Source organism: Eretmochelys imbricata, chromosome 12, assembly GCF_965152235.1.
Source record: "Eretmochelys imbricata isolate rEreImb1 chromosome 12, rEreImb1.hap1, whole genome shotgun sequence".
Classification (NCBI taxonomy): domain Eukaryota; kingdom Metazoa; phylum Chordata; order Testudines; family Cheloniidae; genus Eretmochelys; species Eretmochelys imbricata.
Genome location: NC_135583.1, coordinates 16,768,647 through 16,790,826, shown reverse-complemented (window position 1 = coordinate 16,790,826; position 22,180 = coordinate 16,768,647). Strand labels below are relative to the sequence as shown.

The 22,180-nt window shown below is 38.7% G+C and overlaps 1 protein-coding gene across 2 annotated transcripts in view; it reads left to right on the top strand.

The window, feature by feature from the left end:
- TENT4B (terminal nucleotidyltransferase 4B) overlaps positions 1–22,180 on the top strand; it is a 52,470-nt gene that overhangs the window by 26,360 nt on the left and 3,930 nt on the right. Inside the window, exons 3-11 of one of the 2 annotated variants that reach the window (XM_077830986.1) lie at positions 1,797–1,843; positions 5,723–5,843; positions 6,901–7,008; positions 15,605–15,733; positions 19,056–19,269; positions 20,089–20,215; positions 20,314–20,417; positions 21,201–21,388; positions 21,975–22,139. In XM_077830986.1, the coding sequence (XP_077687112.1) occupies positions 1,797–1,843; positions 5,723–5,843; positions 6,901–7,008; positions 15,605–15,733; positions 19,056–19,269; positions 20,089–20,215; positions 20,314–20,417; positions 21,201–21,388; positions 21,975–22,139 (1,203 nt within the window). The remainder of the gene's footprint in view (positions 1–1,796; positions 1,844–5,722; positions 5,844–6,900; positions 7,009–15,604; positions 15,734–19,055; positions 19,270–20,088; positions 20,216–20,313; positions 20,418–21,200; positions 21,389–21,974; positions 22,140–22,180) is intronic. The other variant, XM_077830987.1, reaches the window with a different exon arrangement.

Genomic DNA, 22,180 nt, shown 5'->3' with positions numbered 1-22,180 from the left:
TAACTTCACATGTAAGTTTGTTTGTTTGGTTTGTTTTTAAAACCCTGTAAGTCTCAGATGTGACAAATCTAGATACAGTGTAACTTGAATTTGAAATTAACTAAGATTAACTGTTCTTGTATACTTTGACACCAAAACATATAACCAGTAAGGTATAAACACTATGAACAAGCATGTGCTGAAACCATTTATGAGCACAAACAATAAAATAAAATGTGTTCCCATGAATGAAACTTTAAAATAAGACATGGCACATACATTGTATGCTTCCCCACAGCAATAAAGAAAGGGATAAAAAGTTGATTGGGTAAAACTATGTATCTTAAATTGTAACTTTATTTATAGACTTCAGCAATTGTCATTTGCTCTCTTATTTGAGGGGGATGTGCTTAGAAGGAAACATTCCTAATAAGTGAGATTTGTTCTTGGCATCAACTGGGTTCCACCATGAGAGAGGCTTTAATTACACTGAAACTGAACAACATTTAGTGATTTTAAGTGAAGGCATTTAAAATAAAATAATTTGACAAAGTGAACATTTAAATCTTGCTAGTATTGTATAAACAAAAGTTGTCATACAATGAAATTCAGAGGAAAGCTTGTCACATTATCCTTAACTGTACTTGGATATTACACAGTCCTCTGCGTTGGTCAGAGAACAGTTGACGTTGCATACCTTGTACGATTATGACAATACCATAGTTGGACACAAGATGGGAAGTAGTAAGCTTAAGTCTATTTAAATTGGCAAACATAAGATTCACTGTTTTAAATGTTGGGGTGGGAGGGGAGAAGAATATAAACTGGCTTGCAAAGGGTTCCTATTTTGCATTAATTGTGGGTGTTGTCAGGATTTGTTTTTGTTAGAATAAATACCTCTGGATACATTGCATGGTAAAGGTTTTCTCAGAAACATTAGCATTGTGTTAATGCAGTGGTTTTCAAACTTTTGTGCTGGTGACCCCTTTCACATAGCAAGCGTCTGAGTGTGACATCCCCCTCTCCCCCCAAATTAAAAACACTTTTTTATATATTTAACACCATTATAAATGCTGGAGGCAAAGCAGGGTTTGGGGTGGAGGCTGACAGCTTGCGACCCGCCCCCCCCATGTAATAACCTCGCGACCCACTGAGGGGTCCCAACCCCCAGTTTGAGAACCCCTGTGTTAATGTCTGCAAAATCCAAGACCGAAGGAAGAAGTCAGTAAGGCTTGGTCTATGCTAGCAACTTGTGTAAAACTGTTGCTCAGGGGTATGGAAAATCCTGTCATACCAGCAATGGTGTTATACCAACCTAACTCCCAGTGTAGTGATGCTTTTCTCTAGTATTATTATTTTTAAAAATAGTTTCTTACACACTTAAGTATTTTAAAATGAGAGATTTGTAATGGAAAAGCTGATGGAGCGAGAACTGTCTCAAGCAGCACTTTAATTAGAAATAATATTTATTCTGATACTCTTCTATCGTGAATATTTTAGGCCTATTGCTGCATTGCTCTATTTCTAATCTTCTTTTAAAGTTAAAGATGTAAATACTTGACTTTGCCAAACTCCTCTGTTTTATGGTCGTGTTAAATATTTCAAAAAGAAAAGGAGGACTTGTGGCACCTTAGAGACTAACAAATTTATTTGAGCATAAGCTTTCGTGAGCTACAGCTCACTTCATCGGATGCATTCAGTAATGCCTAAAACTACCAGTGGAGGGTAGCAGTAGTCAAACTTTACTAGTCTCTCGATTAGATAATTTGTTCAGAAATTTAAAAGGTGCATTCTAATGCCCTATTTCTCTGTTACAGGTGCAGATATTTGGAAGTTTTAAAACTGGTTTATATCTACCTACTAGGTTAGTACCTTTCCAGTAACTTCTTATACATTGTTCAGGCGTGTTTTGAAATCTCTTCCTCTGCTGTTTACCTTTATCCCCCATTGTTATATGCTGCATTTGTTCCACCCCAGGAACATTATTCTATGCTGAGATAGAATAATGTTCCTGGGGTGGGATATGTACTTGTCATCCTACTGTTTTCCTAACTACTGACTTATATCATGTATTTTGTATCAATATATATATTCAAAGCTGACTTGTATACAGGCATTTTTATAGAGTACCTGTTTCAGTGACGTTTAAGATACTGTCGTTTTTAAAAGACTGCCTCATACTTTAAAATGTCTGACCATCCCTGAAAACTGCTCAAGCCTAAAGGAAAATATTATACTTTTATTCAGCCCTCCCAATCAAATACATTGTAAAAATATAAAGAATGGTTGATTGATTATATGAAATAGGACACATCCACCTGTTTAGATCCTGCTTGCAATAATATAAAATTTGACCCCTTTGATAGTATTATCAAGAATAGATTTAGTTTTGTAATTCAGCCTAATTACAGGATTAAATCAAAGTAAAATTTTAGATTTCTCCCACTTCACTGTGATTTTTCCAGCATGTGATACCTTTTAAACCTGACATTTGAGGTCAAGTATTAAGGTATTTATCATATTTCTAGAAGAAGAAATTAAGCCTATTACCTAGTCAGTTTGGTTGACGTAAATGATTGTAGATGTCTTTGCCCATAAAGATAGGGGAATACAGCCTTTTTTAAGAATCCAGGCTTTTTTTTTTTAAAAAAGATGTATACAATGAGCCTAACAAAAGAGTAGGCTATTTTTTAGCTAACCAGTTAAACCAAAAGAACTCTTAAAGCTATCAGCATCTACACTAACCAGATGCTGAAGATGAAGTGTATCTATTTAGTCCCACTCAAGCTTCTATCACTGAGAAATCTAAAGTAGCTAACTGCGGACTTAGTTAAATCCATTACTAATTTCCATCTACAGAAAGTTCATCAGAAGATCGCATTAAGATCCTGTATTAGGAATATAAAATAATTTTGCCAATTAAAAATGTAAAATATAAGTAAGCTTCAAGCCCTAATGGTTACAGGATAAAGTCCTATCAGCAATTCAAAGGCTGTAGTTTATACTTTAAAGACCTTTAAAAACATTTTTTTCCAGGGAACATTTCAGAATGAGTAATTAGTTGATTCCCAAACCTTGCTACAATATTCTTCTCTGTTCACAATTCTTGTTTCTCATCTCCTGTTAGGAGGAAAATGCTTAATAAAATTAGAAACTAAATTAAAGCAACTTCTTCATATAATTAATTGGCTTTGACTTATGAAGCAACAAGAAAGAAATCAAACTGAGTTGTTAAATTTCTGACAAGTAGGCCTCTCAGAAGCACAGGTCCCCCAAGAAAATATGTTGCCTGCTTAAATTTGGCTTTGTTCTTTCTTCAGACTATTTGGATTAATCAAAAATAGATTAGGTGCTGATAATGCAAGAAAAATATGCATCGTTATTCACTTGTCTAATAGACTTAATCCCCTTGCTGTTCCAGTCTTGATGCTTGGATTTGTTCTGAGCCCTTCAGTGGTTCAGATTTTGATTACAATTTGTAAAGTTAGTTTTTATTCACTACCAAAACTCCATTGTAAGAATTTAATTGAAATCTTTCTCAACACTTGATGCAGTGGTCAGAGGCACTTCTGTCTTGCTTGCCTTTCTTCCCTGTTTATTGTTGTTGCTCTGGAGCTTGCCTACTTTGCTATTCAGAAGAACTCCAATGCTTGGAGTATTTGATTTAATAAAACAGAATTTAGGCTAGCATGGTATACTTTGCCTCTTCAATCTACTTTATTAGTCTCTAACAAGCACACCATTTTCTTTTGTTTCTTTAATTTTTTTATTCATGTTTAGTTACACAGTTAGTCTAGATCTGAGGTTTTTCTGATGAACACCCTTTGCTGGCCTTTTTTGATTGTATTGTTCTAAAATAGAATCCCTTGAATATCCAGTTACTTCAGTGCTGAGGATTAATTAGATAATTATTGTTCATCTGATGGGGGTCAAGTAGTGTTGTCCTGCAGGTAATATGTATTCTCAGAGCGTTAATATATATTCTCAGGGTGTTAATATATTGCTCTCTCTGGCCTGGTGCACACTACAAACATTTGCTGCTTCCAATCTGTATGAGCAATGAGTTTAGCACTCATTTAGCTGCAAGCGTAGATCAGAACAAAATAAGTATTTTTTTTCTGAGACGGTTTTAACCATAGTTTTCTGAAAGGTGCTGAATGGTGCTTGTTCCTGGTCAGTTAAACAGTATATAGTTGGACTGGTGTTAAACCTGTCTGTTGCTAACACTGATTGTGTGCAAATTCTAAAGTTCCTAATGTGGTTTCTGTAAATGTACAAAATTCTAAAATCTGCATGAAAATAACTTCTGAAATAAGGTAGATTTTCCCAGTATTTCTCTCCCCCTCCTGCCATAGTTTATTTGGCAAGCCAATTTATTGGTGAAGAATAATCTGTCTAGGCCTAAATCCCTCCCTCTTTACCCAAATCAGGCTGGTCTAGTGATTGGAAAGCAGACCTTAAACTACAAACCAAAAAGAAGTTTGGAAAAATATAAAGCTCAGCTTATTCAAAGCCTCCAAAAAAGTTTTCACTGTTTTTAAATTGTAATGACTCTCTTGGACCCTAATAAAATTACACTGTCATCTAGACATCTTTAAAATTTCGATTAGATGCTCATCAAGGCTGTGATTACCATTGGATGCTATCCTTACTGATTTCTGAAATCTGTTATGTCTGAGGACACTGCTAGTTCATTCACATAAAGAAATAATTGTTTTTCTTTGAAACTTGTAGTGTAATACTGGATAGTTAACAATTAGTGCTATCAGTTTGATCCACTCCTTTTCATGCACACATCAGAGAAAAATAATCCCCTGCAAATCTCATCTACAGCCCAAACTGGGCTCCTGTGGATCTCCTCTCTCTCCTGCAGCTAAAGATGCTCTGACTGTTTAATTCTAATCAGGACTAGCTATCTTCATATTCAAAGGAAAACTACTGAGACTTAGTTAAAACACCTTAAATACTTACTTAACCTTTTTCAAAACTCTGCTTCAGTATTTATTTAGTGAATAGGTATGTAATCTCTCTTGGTGAAGGGTTCCATCTTTGATATTTCTCTGTTCGTTAGGGGCAGGGTAGGGAGGAAGCCAGTTTGATGCAGACGAGGCTGGAAAGCAGTTAAAATCCAGAGGTTTCAAAGTTGTTCTATATACTTAGAAATTACTCTTATTAATGTAGTCATTACATCAACTGTTTTCATACATTAACAGCTCATAGTTCTTCTGAACACTATTTCCATTGTTTCTTAATGGAAAGATAGATTCATTTGTCCCACTTCACATTATCAAATTGTCAAGATGGTAGCTTGCTGTCTGATTTTATTATATTTACAGTGTGGTAACTGTGTTCGTCCCAGGCTATGAGAGACACAAGGGTGGGTGAGGTAATATCTTTTATTGGACCAACTTCTCTTGGTGAAAGAGTTCCATCTGAAACCTGAGGTCACCTGAAGAATAGCTCTGTGGAACTCAAAAGCTTGTTTCTTTCACCAACAGAAGTTGGTCCAGTAAAAGATATTACCACCTTGTCTCCCTTAGTATATTTTAGACATGTAAAAAATAATTACTCTGATGTTGTATTTTAATTCTTATTTTCCTCCTGCTTAAGAGAATTTAGTGAGCTGTTTTACTTATTTTACTTTCTATTGGCGTTTTCCCAATCATACACTTTTAAACACCTCCCAAACCTAGCATCAGTAGGTATTTTAACTTACTATTTTTATGTTCTCTTGTAATTTCAGTGATATTGACTTAGTTGTGTTTGGAAAATGGGAGACTTTGCCTCTGTGGACCCTGGAAGAGGCTCTTAGAAAGCACAATGTAGCAGATGAAGATTCAGTAAAGGTTCTAGACAAAGCAACTGTAAGTCTTTTGCCAATTTAATATCTTCAAGTATACTTCTACTTTGTAAAATAGTATCATTTTACTCAGATTTTGCTTTGTGATGTTCAGAATCAAATCTGCTTATTTAGTGACAATTTTATTACTCATAATGTGTCTTGTAATTTGTTTAATTTATGGACAGATTTGCTGTGATATTTGTGGGTTTGTCTAAACTGCACTGGAAACCTGTGGACCGAACCTTGTGGAGTTGATGTTTGAGCCTGGTCTTAAGCTTCCATGCTGCATTGTAAACCTGGGCTTACAGTTACTAGACTTGAGTCTCACAGCCATACTAATGCATCCATACTTCATTATACAGACCTTCTGACTCGGTCTGTGACTTGAGCTGCATCCACGCTGCAAAACGACAGAGCTTGGACCCCAAACCACCACAAAACTTGGGCTCTGACCCATCCCCTTAGCAGGGTCCTAGAACCTGGCTTCTGAGTGCTTGCTGGCCCAAGACAGACTGATTTCTATGTGGATGTAAAGGGGGCTTGGGCTCAAACCTGAGTGGGAGCCCAGAATTAGTGTGCAGTGTAAACCTACACTGTTTGTCTCTTTCCTCTTCTCATTAAGAATGTTTGCATGAAATCGGGGATCTTTAATTGTTGTGCACTTGTCTCCCTCTGGTGTTTGCTCTTCACAAGAAATTGTATTGTTTTGACTTCACAACTGTTCACTTTACAGCATTTTAAAATGTTTCAGAACAATGTTATGCATAACAGGTTTTTAAATTGAAAATAGTTTTAGTATGAGGTAAAAATCATTCACAATTCAATTAAATGTATAAGAAGGGTTGAGATCTTAAATTCACAGTGCTCCTGCAATCTTTCTCTCCTCTTTCTCTCTCCCTTCCTTCCTTCCTTCCTTCCTTCCTTCCTTCTACAAATCTATAAAACGGTTCAAATTTGCTAGTGTAGGTATTTGCACATCATCTTTTAGTAAAGAAGCTAAATATATCTTGGAAATTTAGTAGATTACTTTTCCCTTTCAGATAGATAAATATTAACTTTATCTCTTGCTCTTTTGTCAGGTACCTATTATTAAACTGACAGATTCCTTCACTGAAGTAAAAGTCGATATCAGCTTTAATGTACAGAATGGGGTTAAAGCAGCCCAACTCATCAGAGATTTTATCAAGGTTAGATAATGCTTTATACTAATACTATGGAGTTGTACATTGATAATTCACTTTATAATAAGGATGGGGTAAAGTAAAATGCAGAATCAAATATTCAAACACTCTACTTCTTTATCCTTTGTCATTCTGGAACCAAAATATTGCCACTCTTAAGGCTCAAAAAAAGTGAAGAACATGTTGCTGTCTAAACAATCTGGAATTAAATATTCATGGAAAGTATACTGAGAAATTCTAACTATATGTTTGCAAGAGAAGGTGCATTAGCATCAATATTAAATGTTGTGTCTCATTGAGAGTTCAGTTTCTTTATTGCTCATACAGCAGATAACCAGGCTCTATTAATCAAAGATAGATCAGCATAATATAGAGAAGCTTATAAATTACCAATTGCAGCAGTTACATCTTCACTCTGTTCCAAATTATGAGCTTAACTGTGCTCATATTTGTTTCCCCTTGTTTACAACACATTGGACACACCTTTTCTTTTTCTAGGTTTGTACATATTTCAGATATTAGTAGACTGTAGAGTACAAGTAGCCTTAGACCATTGAGACATTTTGCAGTAACTGTACCTAGCACAATGTTCATACTTGACAATTTTAACAGAGCACAAATCTTGCTTCTGACGGATTCTGCATGTACAAAGAAAAAAGTTTACAACAATTTCACTGGTAGTGAATTTCCACAGTAAAGCTTAGCATGAGTACAAGACATTCTGGTAATACAGTTCGTAATTATGTAGCTTAACCTAAAGAAAACGTATTCTGGCTAACTGTCTTTACTACTTTAGTTATTCATGCCTGCAATGATTAATACCAGAGGTTGGTGCAGAAAGCCAAAATAATTGTCAGGCTTGTATAGTAGTAGTAAATATGGCATTCATTATTTAATTGAAAAATGACATTTTAAGTCATGAAAATGATGAGAACAAATCTATTGCAGTTATTTTTGTTTTTTGACTTAGTCTACAGAGTCTAACTGTCTGGTAGGTTTAATAGGTTTGTGTATTAAAACCTTGTGCAAAATCTTTGAACTTATTTCCTTTCCCCTTTCTCTTATTCAGACCTTTAGACATACATGGTAAGCCTCTTTTGGTAAAGCCAAAAAAATATATGCTAGCTTGCCTTGTCTGTTCTATGTAGATACACAGAAAGATACACTTCAGTCTCATTGAGTGTTGGCTCTTCCTTCTCTAATGGTAACTGCTTTATTATATTTTCTTTCTTTAATCAAAACTTGTTAACCATGGTCAACAGTTGAAGTGGATACTTTTACAGAGACTGACCTTAAGTATTTGTATGCAGTGTTGTAGCCATGCTGGTCCCAGGATATTAGCGAGACATGGTGGGTGAGGTAATATCTTTTATTGGACCTGCTTCTGTTGGTGAGAAAGACAAGCTTTCAAGCTTATTCCTGTGTAAGCTTGAAAGCTTATCTCACTCACTAACAGAAGTTGGTCCAATAATAGATATTACGTCACCCACCTAGTCTTTTAAGTATTTGAATAGTTATAACCTCAGAGCAAAATTTGTAGACCTTTCAACTCAGTAAAGCTTTTCGCATGAGTAAGGCAAGCAGGATTTAACCCTTTATACTATCAATTTTTAGCATTGTTCTGCTGCAGTAACATCAGGTTGCGAGCCAAATTTTCAGACCTATGGGGTTTCAATAGCTGATGAGAATGTTAACCTTACCTTTCGCTTGCTAAGGCTCCTATTTTACAAATGCTTATGCATGCGCTTAACTCTGAAGCATGTGAATAGCCCCACTGGCTTCCACGACACTATTCCAGTTACTGAAGTTGTGCATGTGTGTTACAAGATAGGGTCCTTGTCTTTAAACTCGGGGAAGAGCATAGAAATGTATTTAAACACCTGTTCCAAAACTGTTCATGATCTTCCACTGGAAGAATTATTCTTTGAGTACAGTATTTGTCCACATGGATCACACTCTTAAGGGTGCATATGCCCCAGGAACACAAGATTGGATTCTTTTGGCCAGCTGTGTCAACTGGAGTTGTACCTGTCCCCTACACATCCTCATACTCTACCCCACCCATGGGCCCAGCTGCCTCTCAGATCCTTCTTAACTCCTGTGGAAGAATGATGGATCTTAGCTGTGTCCACTTAGAACCCTGCAGCTCTCCTCTATTAGAGTTAGGATTAATGTGTGTTTACTTTAGTACTATTTGGCCTATTGGCAAAAACTATTTAATAATAAGAAAATATGAGCATCCTCTGTACTGAGGCACTGACTTCATGGATGAATCAAAATCTGGGCTTTAAGTCCTGCCCTTCCTGTGAGCTGGCTATGGCCAAATGAATGGGCATCCTAAATACCTCTTTTTGCCTTAGAGAAGTCCACGTTCCTGTCAAGTGTTCCTTCTATAGATCTTTCTTCAAATGAGAAGCCTGAGATGCTCACCTGAAATTATTTCTACCAGAGTGATCAATGAAGGGCACTTCTTACTCAGAGAACTGAGAGTCAGAATGTGGTTCTGCTGCTCATAAACATCATTTGACCTGTTCTCTAGGAAGTCAGGGTGACACCTCCAGTACCTGGGTCTCCACAGCTACCAGAAGAACTCCTGCCTTGTCTCTAGGTACTAAACAATCAGTATAGGCCTCTAAGAGTCAGTCAGTTTCTCCTGCTGACCATGGCAGAAAGGGGCATCGTTCTAAGGCCACACCACAGATCGCCTTCCCTGGTACTGTCAAAGAGGAGACCAAAGAGTTGTCATACACCTCTACTCTGATATAACGTGATCCGTGGGAGCCAAAAACTCTTACCGCGTTATATGTGAAACCGCTTTATATCGAACTTGCTTTGACCCCCCTGTTCCTTGTCCCTGACTGCCCCCTCCAGACATCACCCCCAGGACCCCAACCCCTATCCACACCCCCGCCCCCAACAGGCACTCACTAGCAGTGGCGGGAAGCGGAGCAACATGGCCCCAGCCCCCCTCCACTCCGCCAGCTCCCAACTGCGGCGCTCCACTTCCCTCCGCTGGTGAATGCGGGGAGGTTGGGGAAAGGACACCCTTTGCACTCACCGGCGGCGGGAAGCGGAGCGCTGCGGCTGTCAGAGTGGAGTGGGCTGGGGCTGGGCTGCTCCGCTTCTGCTGGTGAGTGCCGGGGGCGGGGGGAGGGGAATCTCTTCCCTCAAACCCCCTCCCCTGAGCGACACGGCTGGGGCCGAGGCGAGGGAAGCAGAGCGGGCTTCTCCCAGCCCCCGACTAATCACCCAGGCCACTCTGGGCCTGCAGGGGCCCCAGAAGTGCCCTCCCCCACAGCTCCTGCCTCCCAGATCCTGGGGTGCGGGGAAGGCCTGCTTTACCGCTTTGTATGTGTTATATCTGGTCGCGTTATATCGGCATAGAGGTGTACTTGTCGCTCTACCACTGCTCTTCCTTCAAAGCCTGATCCACACTGCAGATCAGCTTTACTGCCTGATGCATGCTCTTTTGCACACGACTCATCAGTGTCAATCTTCACAGTATCACTTTCCTCTGTGCGTGCAGTCTCATTACAGTGTACATTTATAATGTCTAGAGACTTAGCTATTAGGGCCTAACTATAATTTTCTTTTCTCAACCTGACTCAGATAACATCTATAAGGCCTATATCTGGGCTGTAAGTTGAAGATTATGGAACATCAGCCTCTTTTGGTACAGATAACCGTATCTCATGAAAGATCATCCCAGGCTTTTCAAAATCCTTCTCTTCAGAGTTTAGCATTTCTATTCATCTGCTTCCTCTTCATCGGGATATTTCAGGAGCCCTTTTCCCAGGGTTATGATTCTCTTCCCTGGATCAGTTCATGAGTGGGAGCCAGAGGAGATTTCAGGACACTCTTCTACCCACTGTAAGAGACATGAGTCAAGAGGGGTTCAACTTCCTGAATCTCTCCACCTTGGCTTCACATGCTATACTACTGTGGTGTGCAGATCTGGCCTTATTGGCTACCATAGAATTATCAAACTCCATTTTTGGGACTCCGATCACCAAGACCCCTTTCACCTAGAAATAAACTGCCTCATTTTGCTGGGCCTCCTAGAACAACACAAGTACTTCAACGGGGTCAACTTCACAAGCTGGAGCAAGACATTCAGAGTAGTGGTGATCATCAAGAGGAATAGGCAAACCCTTCTGTACCCGTGGTGATTTCTTCATCCTTACTGGATAAAGCAGTTGATCCCTTTGTCCCATCCACTGTTGATGATTTTAAGTCCTACTGAAGTGAGTGGCAGACATCTTAGAGATCCCTTCAGAAGCTGTCCAAGAAAAGTCACAAACTGTTTGGTATCTTGCACTCTGTGGCTCCAGGCAGACTAGTGATGCCCATGAATGAGGGCATCCTTGAAATGGCCAAGGATCTGTGGCAGGCCTCAGCCACTTCTAAAAGACAGATGGTCTTTATCAAGTCCCTTCAAAGGGATTCAAGTATTTTTACACCCATCCTATTCCAGAATCTCTGGTAATAGCTGCAGAAAAACAAAATGTGGCTGTCCTAAGTTATTCAAATGATGAAGATCCAAGAAACTGGATCTGGTTGGAAGAAAGATCTACTCTTCTTCGAGCCTCCAAGTTACAAAGCAAATTACTATGCATTGTTAGCAAAGTGTGGTTACTTCAATTGGGACAGATCTTCCAGTTCATGGACAGACTTCCACAGGATTCAGTATACGTGGACTTTAATTCATCTTCTGAGGGTCAACTGATTGCCAAGTCTGTATTACAGACAGCACTAGATGTTTTTGACACAGCTGCAAGGACAGTGGCTATTTCTGTCACCATGCACAGGTCGCTATGACTGCAATCATTTGGTACTGCATACCAAAAGAAGTTGAGACCTCACAATTGAGGACTTGTCATTGGAAGATCATGGCCTTTTTAACGTCAAGACAGAGGAAGCACTCCTCTCATTCAAAGACTTTAGAACAACACTTCAGTCCCTCCATCTCTAGATTCCAGCTCAGAGAAGGAGACAAGGTAGACATCAAACCTTACCTATGCAAACACCAGCCTCCTTGTACTATTACCAGGAACAATCCTCAGACTCTCCCAGGAAAAGACCTTGCTACTGACCTCCTCTACTATTACAAGCCACACAGTATCTAACCAGAAGCAGCAAGTTTGACACCATGGTCGAGTTTTGGACTGAGGTATACTTCTCTGTCCCCCATTTGGCAACCATCTTTCTTTATTTTTGGAGTGTTGGAATGGAATCACTACAGACTGCTGGATCCTGGAACTCATCAACAAAAGCTATGGGTTCCAGTTTCAGTCCTTAACATCTTTTCATCCTCTAGCCCTGTCCCTCCTTGGGGACCCCTCTCATGAAATACTGCTGAAAGAAAAGGTGGACTACTTTCTACAGATCGGTGCAATGGAGAAGGTACTTCCTTATCCTGACAAAGGAAGGAGAATGATGCCTCGTTCTAGACTTCAGGCGAATGACGTATTCATCCGTTTGGTTCAGGATGATCATTCTAGCTTCTATAATACATACCAGTGTTGAGGATGTAGACAGGGTGAGATTTGACCTGCAAAATGCCTACTTCCATGTGTCTAATCAGCCCACAGAAAGTACCTCTATTTCACAGGTGGAAATGGGCACTACAGGTACAGAATACTATTATTTGGACTTCCCACAGCACCAACAATTGTTACCAAATGCTTCTAGCTAGTGGCAGCCTATTTATGAAGACAGAGCCTCCACATTTATCCATACCTCGATAATTGGCTGATTTGGGCTAACTCCTCCAAAATAGATCACCAGAGAGTACAAACAGTTCTCTACCTCTTCTCATTAGTCCTCAAGATCAGTCAGTCTGTTCTCATGCCCACTCAAACAATGATATTCATAGGAGCAGTTTTTGACTCCAGGTCAGTGAGAGCTTATCTCCTGCTGGGGAGATTTTGCACCATGGTGTATTTCATTTCAAATGTATACAGTCAACTGAGAACCGTAGAGAAGGACTCTTGGGTTGTTGGGCCACATGGCATCCTCACACTTGTGATACTGTATTACGGATTTTGCCCTCTGCCTCTTCAACGGTAGTTATAATCAACCTGGCACTTACAGCATGAACATTCAGGTTGTAGGTCCCTTAGAAGTCTTGTCCTCTCTACACTGGTGGAAAGATCCGCAAAAAGCCTACCAAGGCATCACATTCACGTTCCCATCTCTCACCAAAACTCAGTTAACAGATGGTTCTAAACAAGACTGGGGGCAGTCCTAGACAGTCTTCAGAAACAAGGTTGGTGATCCCCAACAGAGTCTCATCTATACTTGGACTGGAATGTGATATATTTAGCATGCATATCTTTCCTGCCCCTTCTCCAGGGGGCTACCATTCAAGTCCTGATGGACTACAGTAACACAGTATGTCAACAGAAAAGGTAGAGTGACATCATCTGTTCTCTGACAAGAAGCGGTTTCATCTACAGGACTAGTGCATACAACACTAAATCAGTCTCATAGCTCTACACTACCAGCTACTCAGAGCAATCTGGCAGACTAACTCAACAGTAAGTGTTTTACAAGTCATGAGCAGACTTCCAAAGACTTGGTCCTCAATCAAATCTTCCTCAAATGAGGTTTCCAACCACAGACCTGTTTGCCATCAACTTGAATAAGAAATGCTTGGCATTTTTGCTCCCAAGGACACATGAATCCAGGCTCCCATTTGGATGCATTCCTGATCCATTGGAACGGACAGTTGATGTATGCCCTCCTGCTAATCCCATTAGTCTCTAGAAGAGTAAGACGGGACAATGGCTGGCTAATATTGATAGTACCAGCATAGGTACATCAGTTCTGGTACTCCAATCATACACATAGACCCCTGGTCTGTATATCTGATGCTAGCTGGTTAAGTGCTATAGTCAGGAGCCGCTCCATAGAGGTACAAGATATATTGATTCAAAGCATAAAGGCTTCTACAAGACAAATGTATATTTCCAAATGGAAACTGTTTTCACTCTGGGATGTTCAGCATGATCTTCAATCCATGGACATCTGTTCCTGTTATGGACTAGTTACCCTTGAAACATTCGGGACATTCAGCCAGTTTGGTTAGGGTTCATTTAGCCACAATATCTGCTTGTCACTCTCCAGTGTATTCTGACATCCATCTAGGTCTACTTTCTTGAAAAGATGTGATCCACACACTTTCCCCAGTAATGGACTTTCCCCTTCCTGGGACCTAAATATTGTATTCCTGGACCTAATTAATCTCCCCCCACCCCTTTGAACCTTTAGCTTCATACTCTTTATGCCACCCTTCTATGAAGACAGCCTTTTTAGTAGCTGTTGCCTCTGCTCAAAGGTTGAGCAAGATTCAGGTGTTAATAGTGGAACCTCCTTATACTATATTTCACAAAGACAAGGTTACTCTTGGACCTCACCAAACATGGTCTCAGACTTCCTTTTGAATCAATACATAAACCTTCCAATGTGTCTCCCTTGACAGCTACAAAAACAAAAACTCATTAAACGCATGAAGGACCAAAACTAGACATGCTCTGTCTTGAGGGCCCTCTCCAACTACCTCCGTAGAAAAAAGCCTTTCTGTAAGTCACCTAGACTATTTGTAGAAACCTGGGGACGGGCCTGGAGGGTGGACTGTTATGACCCAAAGACTTTCATGAAATAGGTATTGGATGGCATTAACATCTCCTCTGAACTAAATTAATTAGCTCCACCCTCTCATATTAAAGTACACTCTACTAGGACCCAAATGATCTCCTTGGCATGCTTGAGAAATGTCCTTATCAAAAAGTTGCAGGGCAGCAATTTGGAACTTTAGTACATACTTCTGTCCAGCACTACTCACTAGTTCCAGGTACTAGATTTGATGCCTAGTGTGCTGGGGGGGGGGGAGTCCTGCAGTCTATTTAGATAAGACCCCTGAAACCCAGCTCCATAGAGAGAGAACTGGTAGCCAGAAACCCAGAGTGGGATCCCTGCAGACAAAACACCTCTTAAGAACCAGTCACTGTAAGGTAAGTGACTGTACTTTCTGAAATAGTTCGTAGATTTAATGGCTTTGTATTTAATAGGTACTTCAATGGGCTACTCCAAAGGTGTTAAGTTATAAGTGTCTGCAGGATCGAGACCTCAGTTTGTTTTGGATATCAGCTGAGAAGTGGGGAGCTTTGTTACCTGTTAAGTGTCCTGCTACACATTGGAGAGACTTTCCCTTTGTTCTCAGTGCATATTTGTCTAATCTTGTAAGAAAAGAAGTATGTCTGTGTGTTTGATTCAAACAAAACCAGCTCATTTCCTCTCTACGGTTGTATTTATTGAAATAGATATTAGTAATAGAAGACCACTTCCCCTCATTAATTTAAATGCAAAAACTGTTTTGTCTATAAGCTGCGTTAAGTCCACCTCTTCTCCGTTACATGTCCAAAAAATGCCAAAAGATGTCTTTTTTTTGGCCATCACTTTACCATTTTATATAGTGAGTCAGTGTTTATATGTTTATCTTGGTCTCAATGTTTATGAACAGCCAATTTTGGTGTAGTTTTCACAGCAAATGTGTACATATGTACAATATTAGCCTAACATCCGTGTTGTTCTTTTTCAGAAATATCCTGTATTACCATATCTAGTTTTAGTATTAAAACAGTTCCTGTTACAGAGGGACCTTAATGAAGTATTCACAGGTGGAATTGGTTCTTATAGTCTTTTTTTAATGGCTGTCAGCTTCCTCCAGGTAAGTTAAATGAAATTATTGATGCCATTAGGGCAAAAAGGATTTGTTTCTTGTTTTAAGTTACTTAAGCATTTTAACTTAATTATTTTTTGTTTTTACATTTTTCCTCAAATTTATAGTATGGTTCTACTCTGAAAAGTGACTGTAAAAATGGCATCATAGCATTGCAGGTCTGTCACTCAGTGATTTGCCGATTAAATTTGCTCAGTTAAAAAGTCTTAAAATAATATAAATATTCCCCTTAACTGCCAGCTGAACCTCGCTCTGAAAATCAAGATGTTCTTTCCTGCTCATGCAACATCAGAAACATTACCAGTGAAGGCCAGACTCTGCACTCTATGCCTGTAGACCTCATTGTCTACAGTTGAGTTGCACAGTTGTAAATGAGGACCGAATTTGGTTCTACAATTGGAATTTAGTTTAAAAACTTGGTGAAAATATGACCGATTATAATCCAGATCTCACATTCATAGCTGTGTTTTGCTTTGGAGGGTTTAACAAGTATAAAAAGTAGTCTAAACATTTTTATCTGAAGTTGGCAGATCTGATTCTTAGTGCTACTACCACATGCATGTGTGCATGCACATGGTTCTGTTGACTGAGTATCTCTTTTTATTACATAGCCACTTTTCAGAATAGAACCACATTCCAGGTAATTTCTTGGCATTCCTTTAGCCTGAAATTCTTTGTTTAAACTCTGGATTCATTCTGAACAGCGGTAGTACAAGAGACATCATGTTGTTCTGTTGGGGACCACCTTAGAGGTATGTCTACACTGTATACCACTAGCATATGCATAGCTACACATGACAGTGAAAGGCTCTGGAAGGTAGCAGGGAAATGTTCCGGCCACAGTGAGCTCCCAGAGCCTTACCCTGCTGCCTCCTTCCTGCCAGAGCCTTTCTCCGCTGCTAGAGTCTTTAGCTGCAAGCAGGGAAAGGCTCTGACAGATCCATCCTGGTGGAGTCTGTCCCTGCTGTAGGGAGCTGCCAGATCCTTTCCCTGCTGCTGGAGTCTTTCCCTGCGATGGAGAAAGACTCCTGCAGTGGGGAGACAGCGGGACACTGTGCTGCTAAAAATAGCAGTGTGGCCATGAGAGTTGCTGCTTGAGCATATAGAGAACCATGTGGAGTATAAACCCTAAGGTTCTGGCATGTATGTATATGCTACTCGCTAAAGCAGTGCCTCACTGTCTACCCTGCTGTTTATACCCATGCTAGGGAGGCATGCAGTGTATGTACACTGCACACTGCTGTAAAGAGTGTGCAGCATAGAGCTGCTCTAAGAGTGAGAGGGTAGCTTAAGTCATGACCATTTCATTTCTCTCTCAAGAAGACGCAAAAGGGAGACCGTTCAGATGGTGAGGTTTTTTGGCATGGAATACAACCATAAATTTCATTAACACAGGTGATTAACATCCATCAAAGGCTAACCATATATCTCACTAAAACCCAAAAACAAATTATGTGGTGAGGGGAAAAATTGTCTTCAGTGGTTTAACATCCTTGATAACTATGAACCTGAATCAATCCAGTGGAATCAGTTTGTGATTCATGCAGATTTATGCTTTAAATTAGATGAAAATTCCTAAGGAATAAAGACTAATGTAGCCACCAACAATGCATATTAAAGCTGTATTCCATTAAGAGGTTTGGACCATATCACAGCCATGAGTAAAGCACAAGTGGTTTGTCCATGTTAAAACCCCCAAGATCTAATAAAAGTATTAATTGTAAATACTTATGGTATTGGCAGGATTAATTTTCTTGTCCGCTTCTCTTCCTTTCCTCGATCTTGTCTTCTCTGTACACGACTTGGGCATTTGTCAGCTGTACGTAAAATATGTAGGTATCTAGGATAATTGTGTACTAATGCTTGCATAATATTATCAAGAGGTTTCAGGTGGCATTTTAATGCTTTGAGTAGAGGAGTGTATTGTAATGTCCCAGAATCCCAAAATGGCAATATAGTATTACTTTTCTAAGTTGCTTCTATATTTCTTTTATTTAAAAAAAAAAAAAAAAAAAAAAAATCCCCACTTCTGTTACAATTTAATTTTCTATTCATTCCTCCCATTTTTCAATCCTGGGAAGATATGTTCTTATACTGCAGTGATGATGTATCTTCAGTTTCCTATAGCCCAAATACTTTTAATCCGATTGAAACTAAAGCATAACATCTTCAAGACTTTTAACATTTGATTTCACACCCACAGATTGAAGCACTTTGGTATATCAGTATCAGATATATCATTCATGGGAAACTAGGCTTACCTCCATACGTTTTATCACTTTTTTATTTAATTAGCACAGCATACATTATCAGATTAACAATTAGCTGCAGATATCTTTATAATACCTGTTCATTTTGGGTTATACTTGCTGTATATTTTCTGTGAGTATGTGACTCATGGTTTTGTTTCCTTTGTCTTTGGTTAGTTATCCCACTTACATGGGATCACCTGTGTTATTAATTTCTAGAGGATTCAGCTAATTGTAATAAAATATTTTGGCACTAATTATATAATGCACAAATATCTGTATAGCAATATTATGGTACTCATGAGAAGTACTGAAGAAATTTGGAATATATCACGTTCTGGCTTTTCCATATATGTTTTAACTTTGAATAAATGATATGCTTTAATAGTAAATATATTTTCATACATTCATAGTAGAAGACTAGCTTGACGATCAGGCTTTTTAGTCTGTTCCCAGAGTTGGAACCCCACAGCAGCTGTGAAATAGTGATCAACTAAAAGAATATTCTGGGTATTAAGCAAATGAGCTGAGCAAGCATACATCGTTTTAAGAACATTTAGTTACCCTCAACCCAGATCTCGCTTTTGATGACTAATGGCATTTTTGTGATCAGTAAAATGCATTGATATCCACTTAAGTTTTTACATATTCTAAAAGGCAACTTCAGCCAGTTACTCATACTTCAGAATCCATACACAGTAGTGTATGGCCCATGTTTAGCCAGCTGGCCAGGCTAAATTATGCTTGTGTTCCAAGCACACAGGTCTGGGAATTGAACTCCAGAGCTGTAATCCATGCTCTGACACAAACTTTTCTGGTTGCCTTGGAAATTCACGTAGTTTCTGCATCTGTAAAATTTGGGGGATGCTTGCTTGCCTCACAAGGATGCTGTAAAATGCTTTGATACTGTCAACTATTAAATACTTTAAACAGCTTAAGTCAAGGAAGATAATTGCATATAGATAGGTTATTTCTGGACCATAAAAAGGAATATAAAAAACTTTTGAAGTCTGGAATCTTTAAGACAAGAGAAAACAAGTTTATTTTTCCTTGTTTAATAGCTACATCCCAGGGAAGATGCCTGTATCCACAGTGCCAACTATGGTGTCCTTTTAATAGAATTTTTTGAATTATATGGACGTCACTTCAATTACCTGAAGACTGGAATCCGAATAAAGGATGGTGGTTCATATGTGGCTAAAGATGAAGTGCAAAAGAGTATGCTGGATGGCTATAGACCATCAATGCTATATATTGAAGATCCACTACAGCCAGGTATCATAGTTTAATATGCAAAATGTCAACTATGGCATACTGAGTAGGCTCAAAAATTTAACCCAAAGGAGTCAAACAGGAAAAGTAATTTCTTTAACTATTTTTTTAAAAAAAAAATCCTCATTCAGTTTTTGAAGACTGTGTTTATGAATTCCAAGAGAAAATGCTCATTTTATTTATAAAGCATTCCAGAAATAGGGGTTAGCCTGTCATCTCTATAGAACCAACAGGATACTATGGCATGAGTTAAAGTGACCTGAATACCTAGTTTCAGAGTAGCAGCCGTGTTAGTCTGTATCTGCAAAAAGATTTGTTAGTCTCTAAGGTGCCACAAGTACTCCTGTTCTTTTTTCTGAATACCTAGTGATTTCACTGTGTGTTGTTACAACATTGATTTTCCATTAATAGGGTTCAGTTTTTGGTATAATTGACAGTGACTAAAGGGTGATTATTGCTATTACAAAGCCTTATTTATTTGAAACCTCATGTGGAAGATGACACAAAAATAGGTGCATTTATTCTTTATACAGTATATGCTTTCTTTTTCACATTGTGTATGGATTTTCCAATTTTGACATCTACTTGTATCATAGATTCCAGTTACCTCTGGGGTTTTAGATTTCTTTGTGTATTTTTCTCAGTTCATTAATGTTTGAATTTTATCCCACACAAGAAATGATTTAAGGTGGGTCAGGATTTCAAAGAAAGCAAATCCTTTTTTTTCTAAAAGCTCATTTTTCTGTGAGCTCTTACTCCAGTGTTTCAAAGTCAGTAAGCATTGCATAGAATTAATGGATTATCTATGTATTTATTTTTAAGGTAATGATGTTGGGAGGAGTTCATATGGTGCCATGCAAGTGAAACAGGCCTTTGATTATGCATATGTTGTTTTGAGCCATGCTGTATCACCAATAGCTAAATATTATCCCAACAATGAAACTGAAAGGTAAAAGTTTAAATGTCAAGTCAAACCATTAGTTACATATATTCCTGTGTATTTAAAACTAATCCGTGGTTTTGCTTTTGTTTTTGTTTTCTTTACAGTATATTAGGAAGAATAATTAGAGTAACGCAAGAAGTGGCCTCATACAGAGAGTGGATATCAAAGCACTGGGGAATGCAGAGTCGGACTGAGTCTTCATGCAATGGTAAGATTTGGCTACCCAGCGTGATGCTTGCTTTGCAAGCTTTTTGCATGGTCAGCAATGTAAAAAAATGTTGCTGCCTTTGACCCAGATCAGTTAAAGGGTGTAGGTCTAAATACGAACAGGGCATTTTACATCTCCTCTTTAACTAAAGAAGCGGCTTCTGTCTATATGTAAGAAACCGGAACAGTTTAGTTTTATACAATAGTGAGAATTGCCTTAACACAGTCTACCCTGTTTTGATGTGGCTGCTTCTCCCTCAACGCTACTCTTGCTCCTTATTTTACCACTTTTCACAAAAACACCCAGGGCGAGATTTTCAGAAGAGCTTTGCACCCAATAATTCCCATTAGGAACCCAAATAAAGAAGCCAGATTTTTTTGGACTGTTGAGCACCCAGGGGATCCCACTGAGGGAAAAATGGGAGCTGTTGGGTGATGAGCACTTTATAAATTGGGTCATTTTATTTAGACTCGTAGATAGCTGAGCATTCTTGAAAATCTATCCCAAAACAATCCTATCCAAGACAAGGAGAGCTAACGGATAGACCCCAAAAATGCTTTTTCCCTTTCGAACTTTCATGTAGTTGGACTATGCATAGTTGGTGGCAGTTTTTCCTCACATACGGTAGTTGGGTTTTTGAGTGTGAGTCCAGTCCCGAAGCTCTGACTCATACGTGCAGTTCATTGACTTCACTGGGACTACCCCTGAGGAAATGCTGTGCTATATTTGCAAAATGCAGCACTTAACAGAAATTAATACTCTTTCTTCCATTTACCCTTCCAGGTAATGGAGTAACTTTGATAGTAGATACTCAGCAGCTGGACAAGTGTAACAATAATCTCTCTGAAGTGAATGAAGCACTGGGAAAATCTAGAAGTAAAACTTCAGAAACACTCAGTAAACATTCTTCAAACTCTTCATCAGGTCCATTGTCTTCCTCATCTTCTACTTTGTCCAGCTCTAGTGATGTAGTAAGTATTAAAAGTTTTTGTTTGAAACTTGATTAGATTTTTTTCTCTTTTTTTGTATATGTACACAGTGTAACAATATAGGCATAACCAATCATTTCCTACATATCTCAGATGTATGTAAGCTGAAGCTCTTCATATAACTCCTATTTATTCTAATAAATTGTTTTTCCAGAAAACACATAACTGACATAATGTACCTCTACATCTCTATGAAAAGTGCTCTCCCTTATATGAGTACAATCACATTCTTTGCCTCCTTTTCATCTGTAAAATACCTGTGTTTCAAAAGAGATAGGTAGAAATAAATATAATGTAGGAAAAATTCCAAAACTACCTGATAAACACTTGTTTGAATACTCTCCATTTTTATTTCTTTAATCTGGTTTAATATACTAATTTAAAGATCTCATGGAATCGGTCATGCATCAATGTATTTGCAAGCCAGCACCCATTTGTTGGTTGTTTTTAGAGTCCTGGATTAAGAGGATTAATATTTAGCAGGACCAGCATGTTTATCTCCTCAATTTTGTCCACTTTAGTTTTATTTAAAAAATATAAATTTACTAATACCTATATTTGCATGAAGGATTCTGACGGAACACCATGCAAAACCTCTAAACAGTTGAGTTGCCATCAGTCTACTACAAACAGAGTGGGGTCACAAGAAATAGCACTGGAATCCTCCCAGTCCAGTGGGAAAAGGCAAAGCAGCCAAACAGCTAATACATCCAACAGCACAAACAAATCGCAGGTTTGTGAAATGTTTAAAAGAAATCTTAAACGTTTTAATTA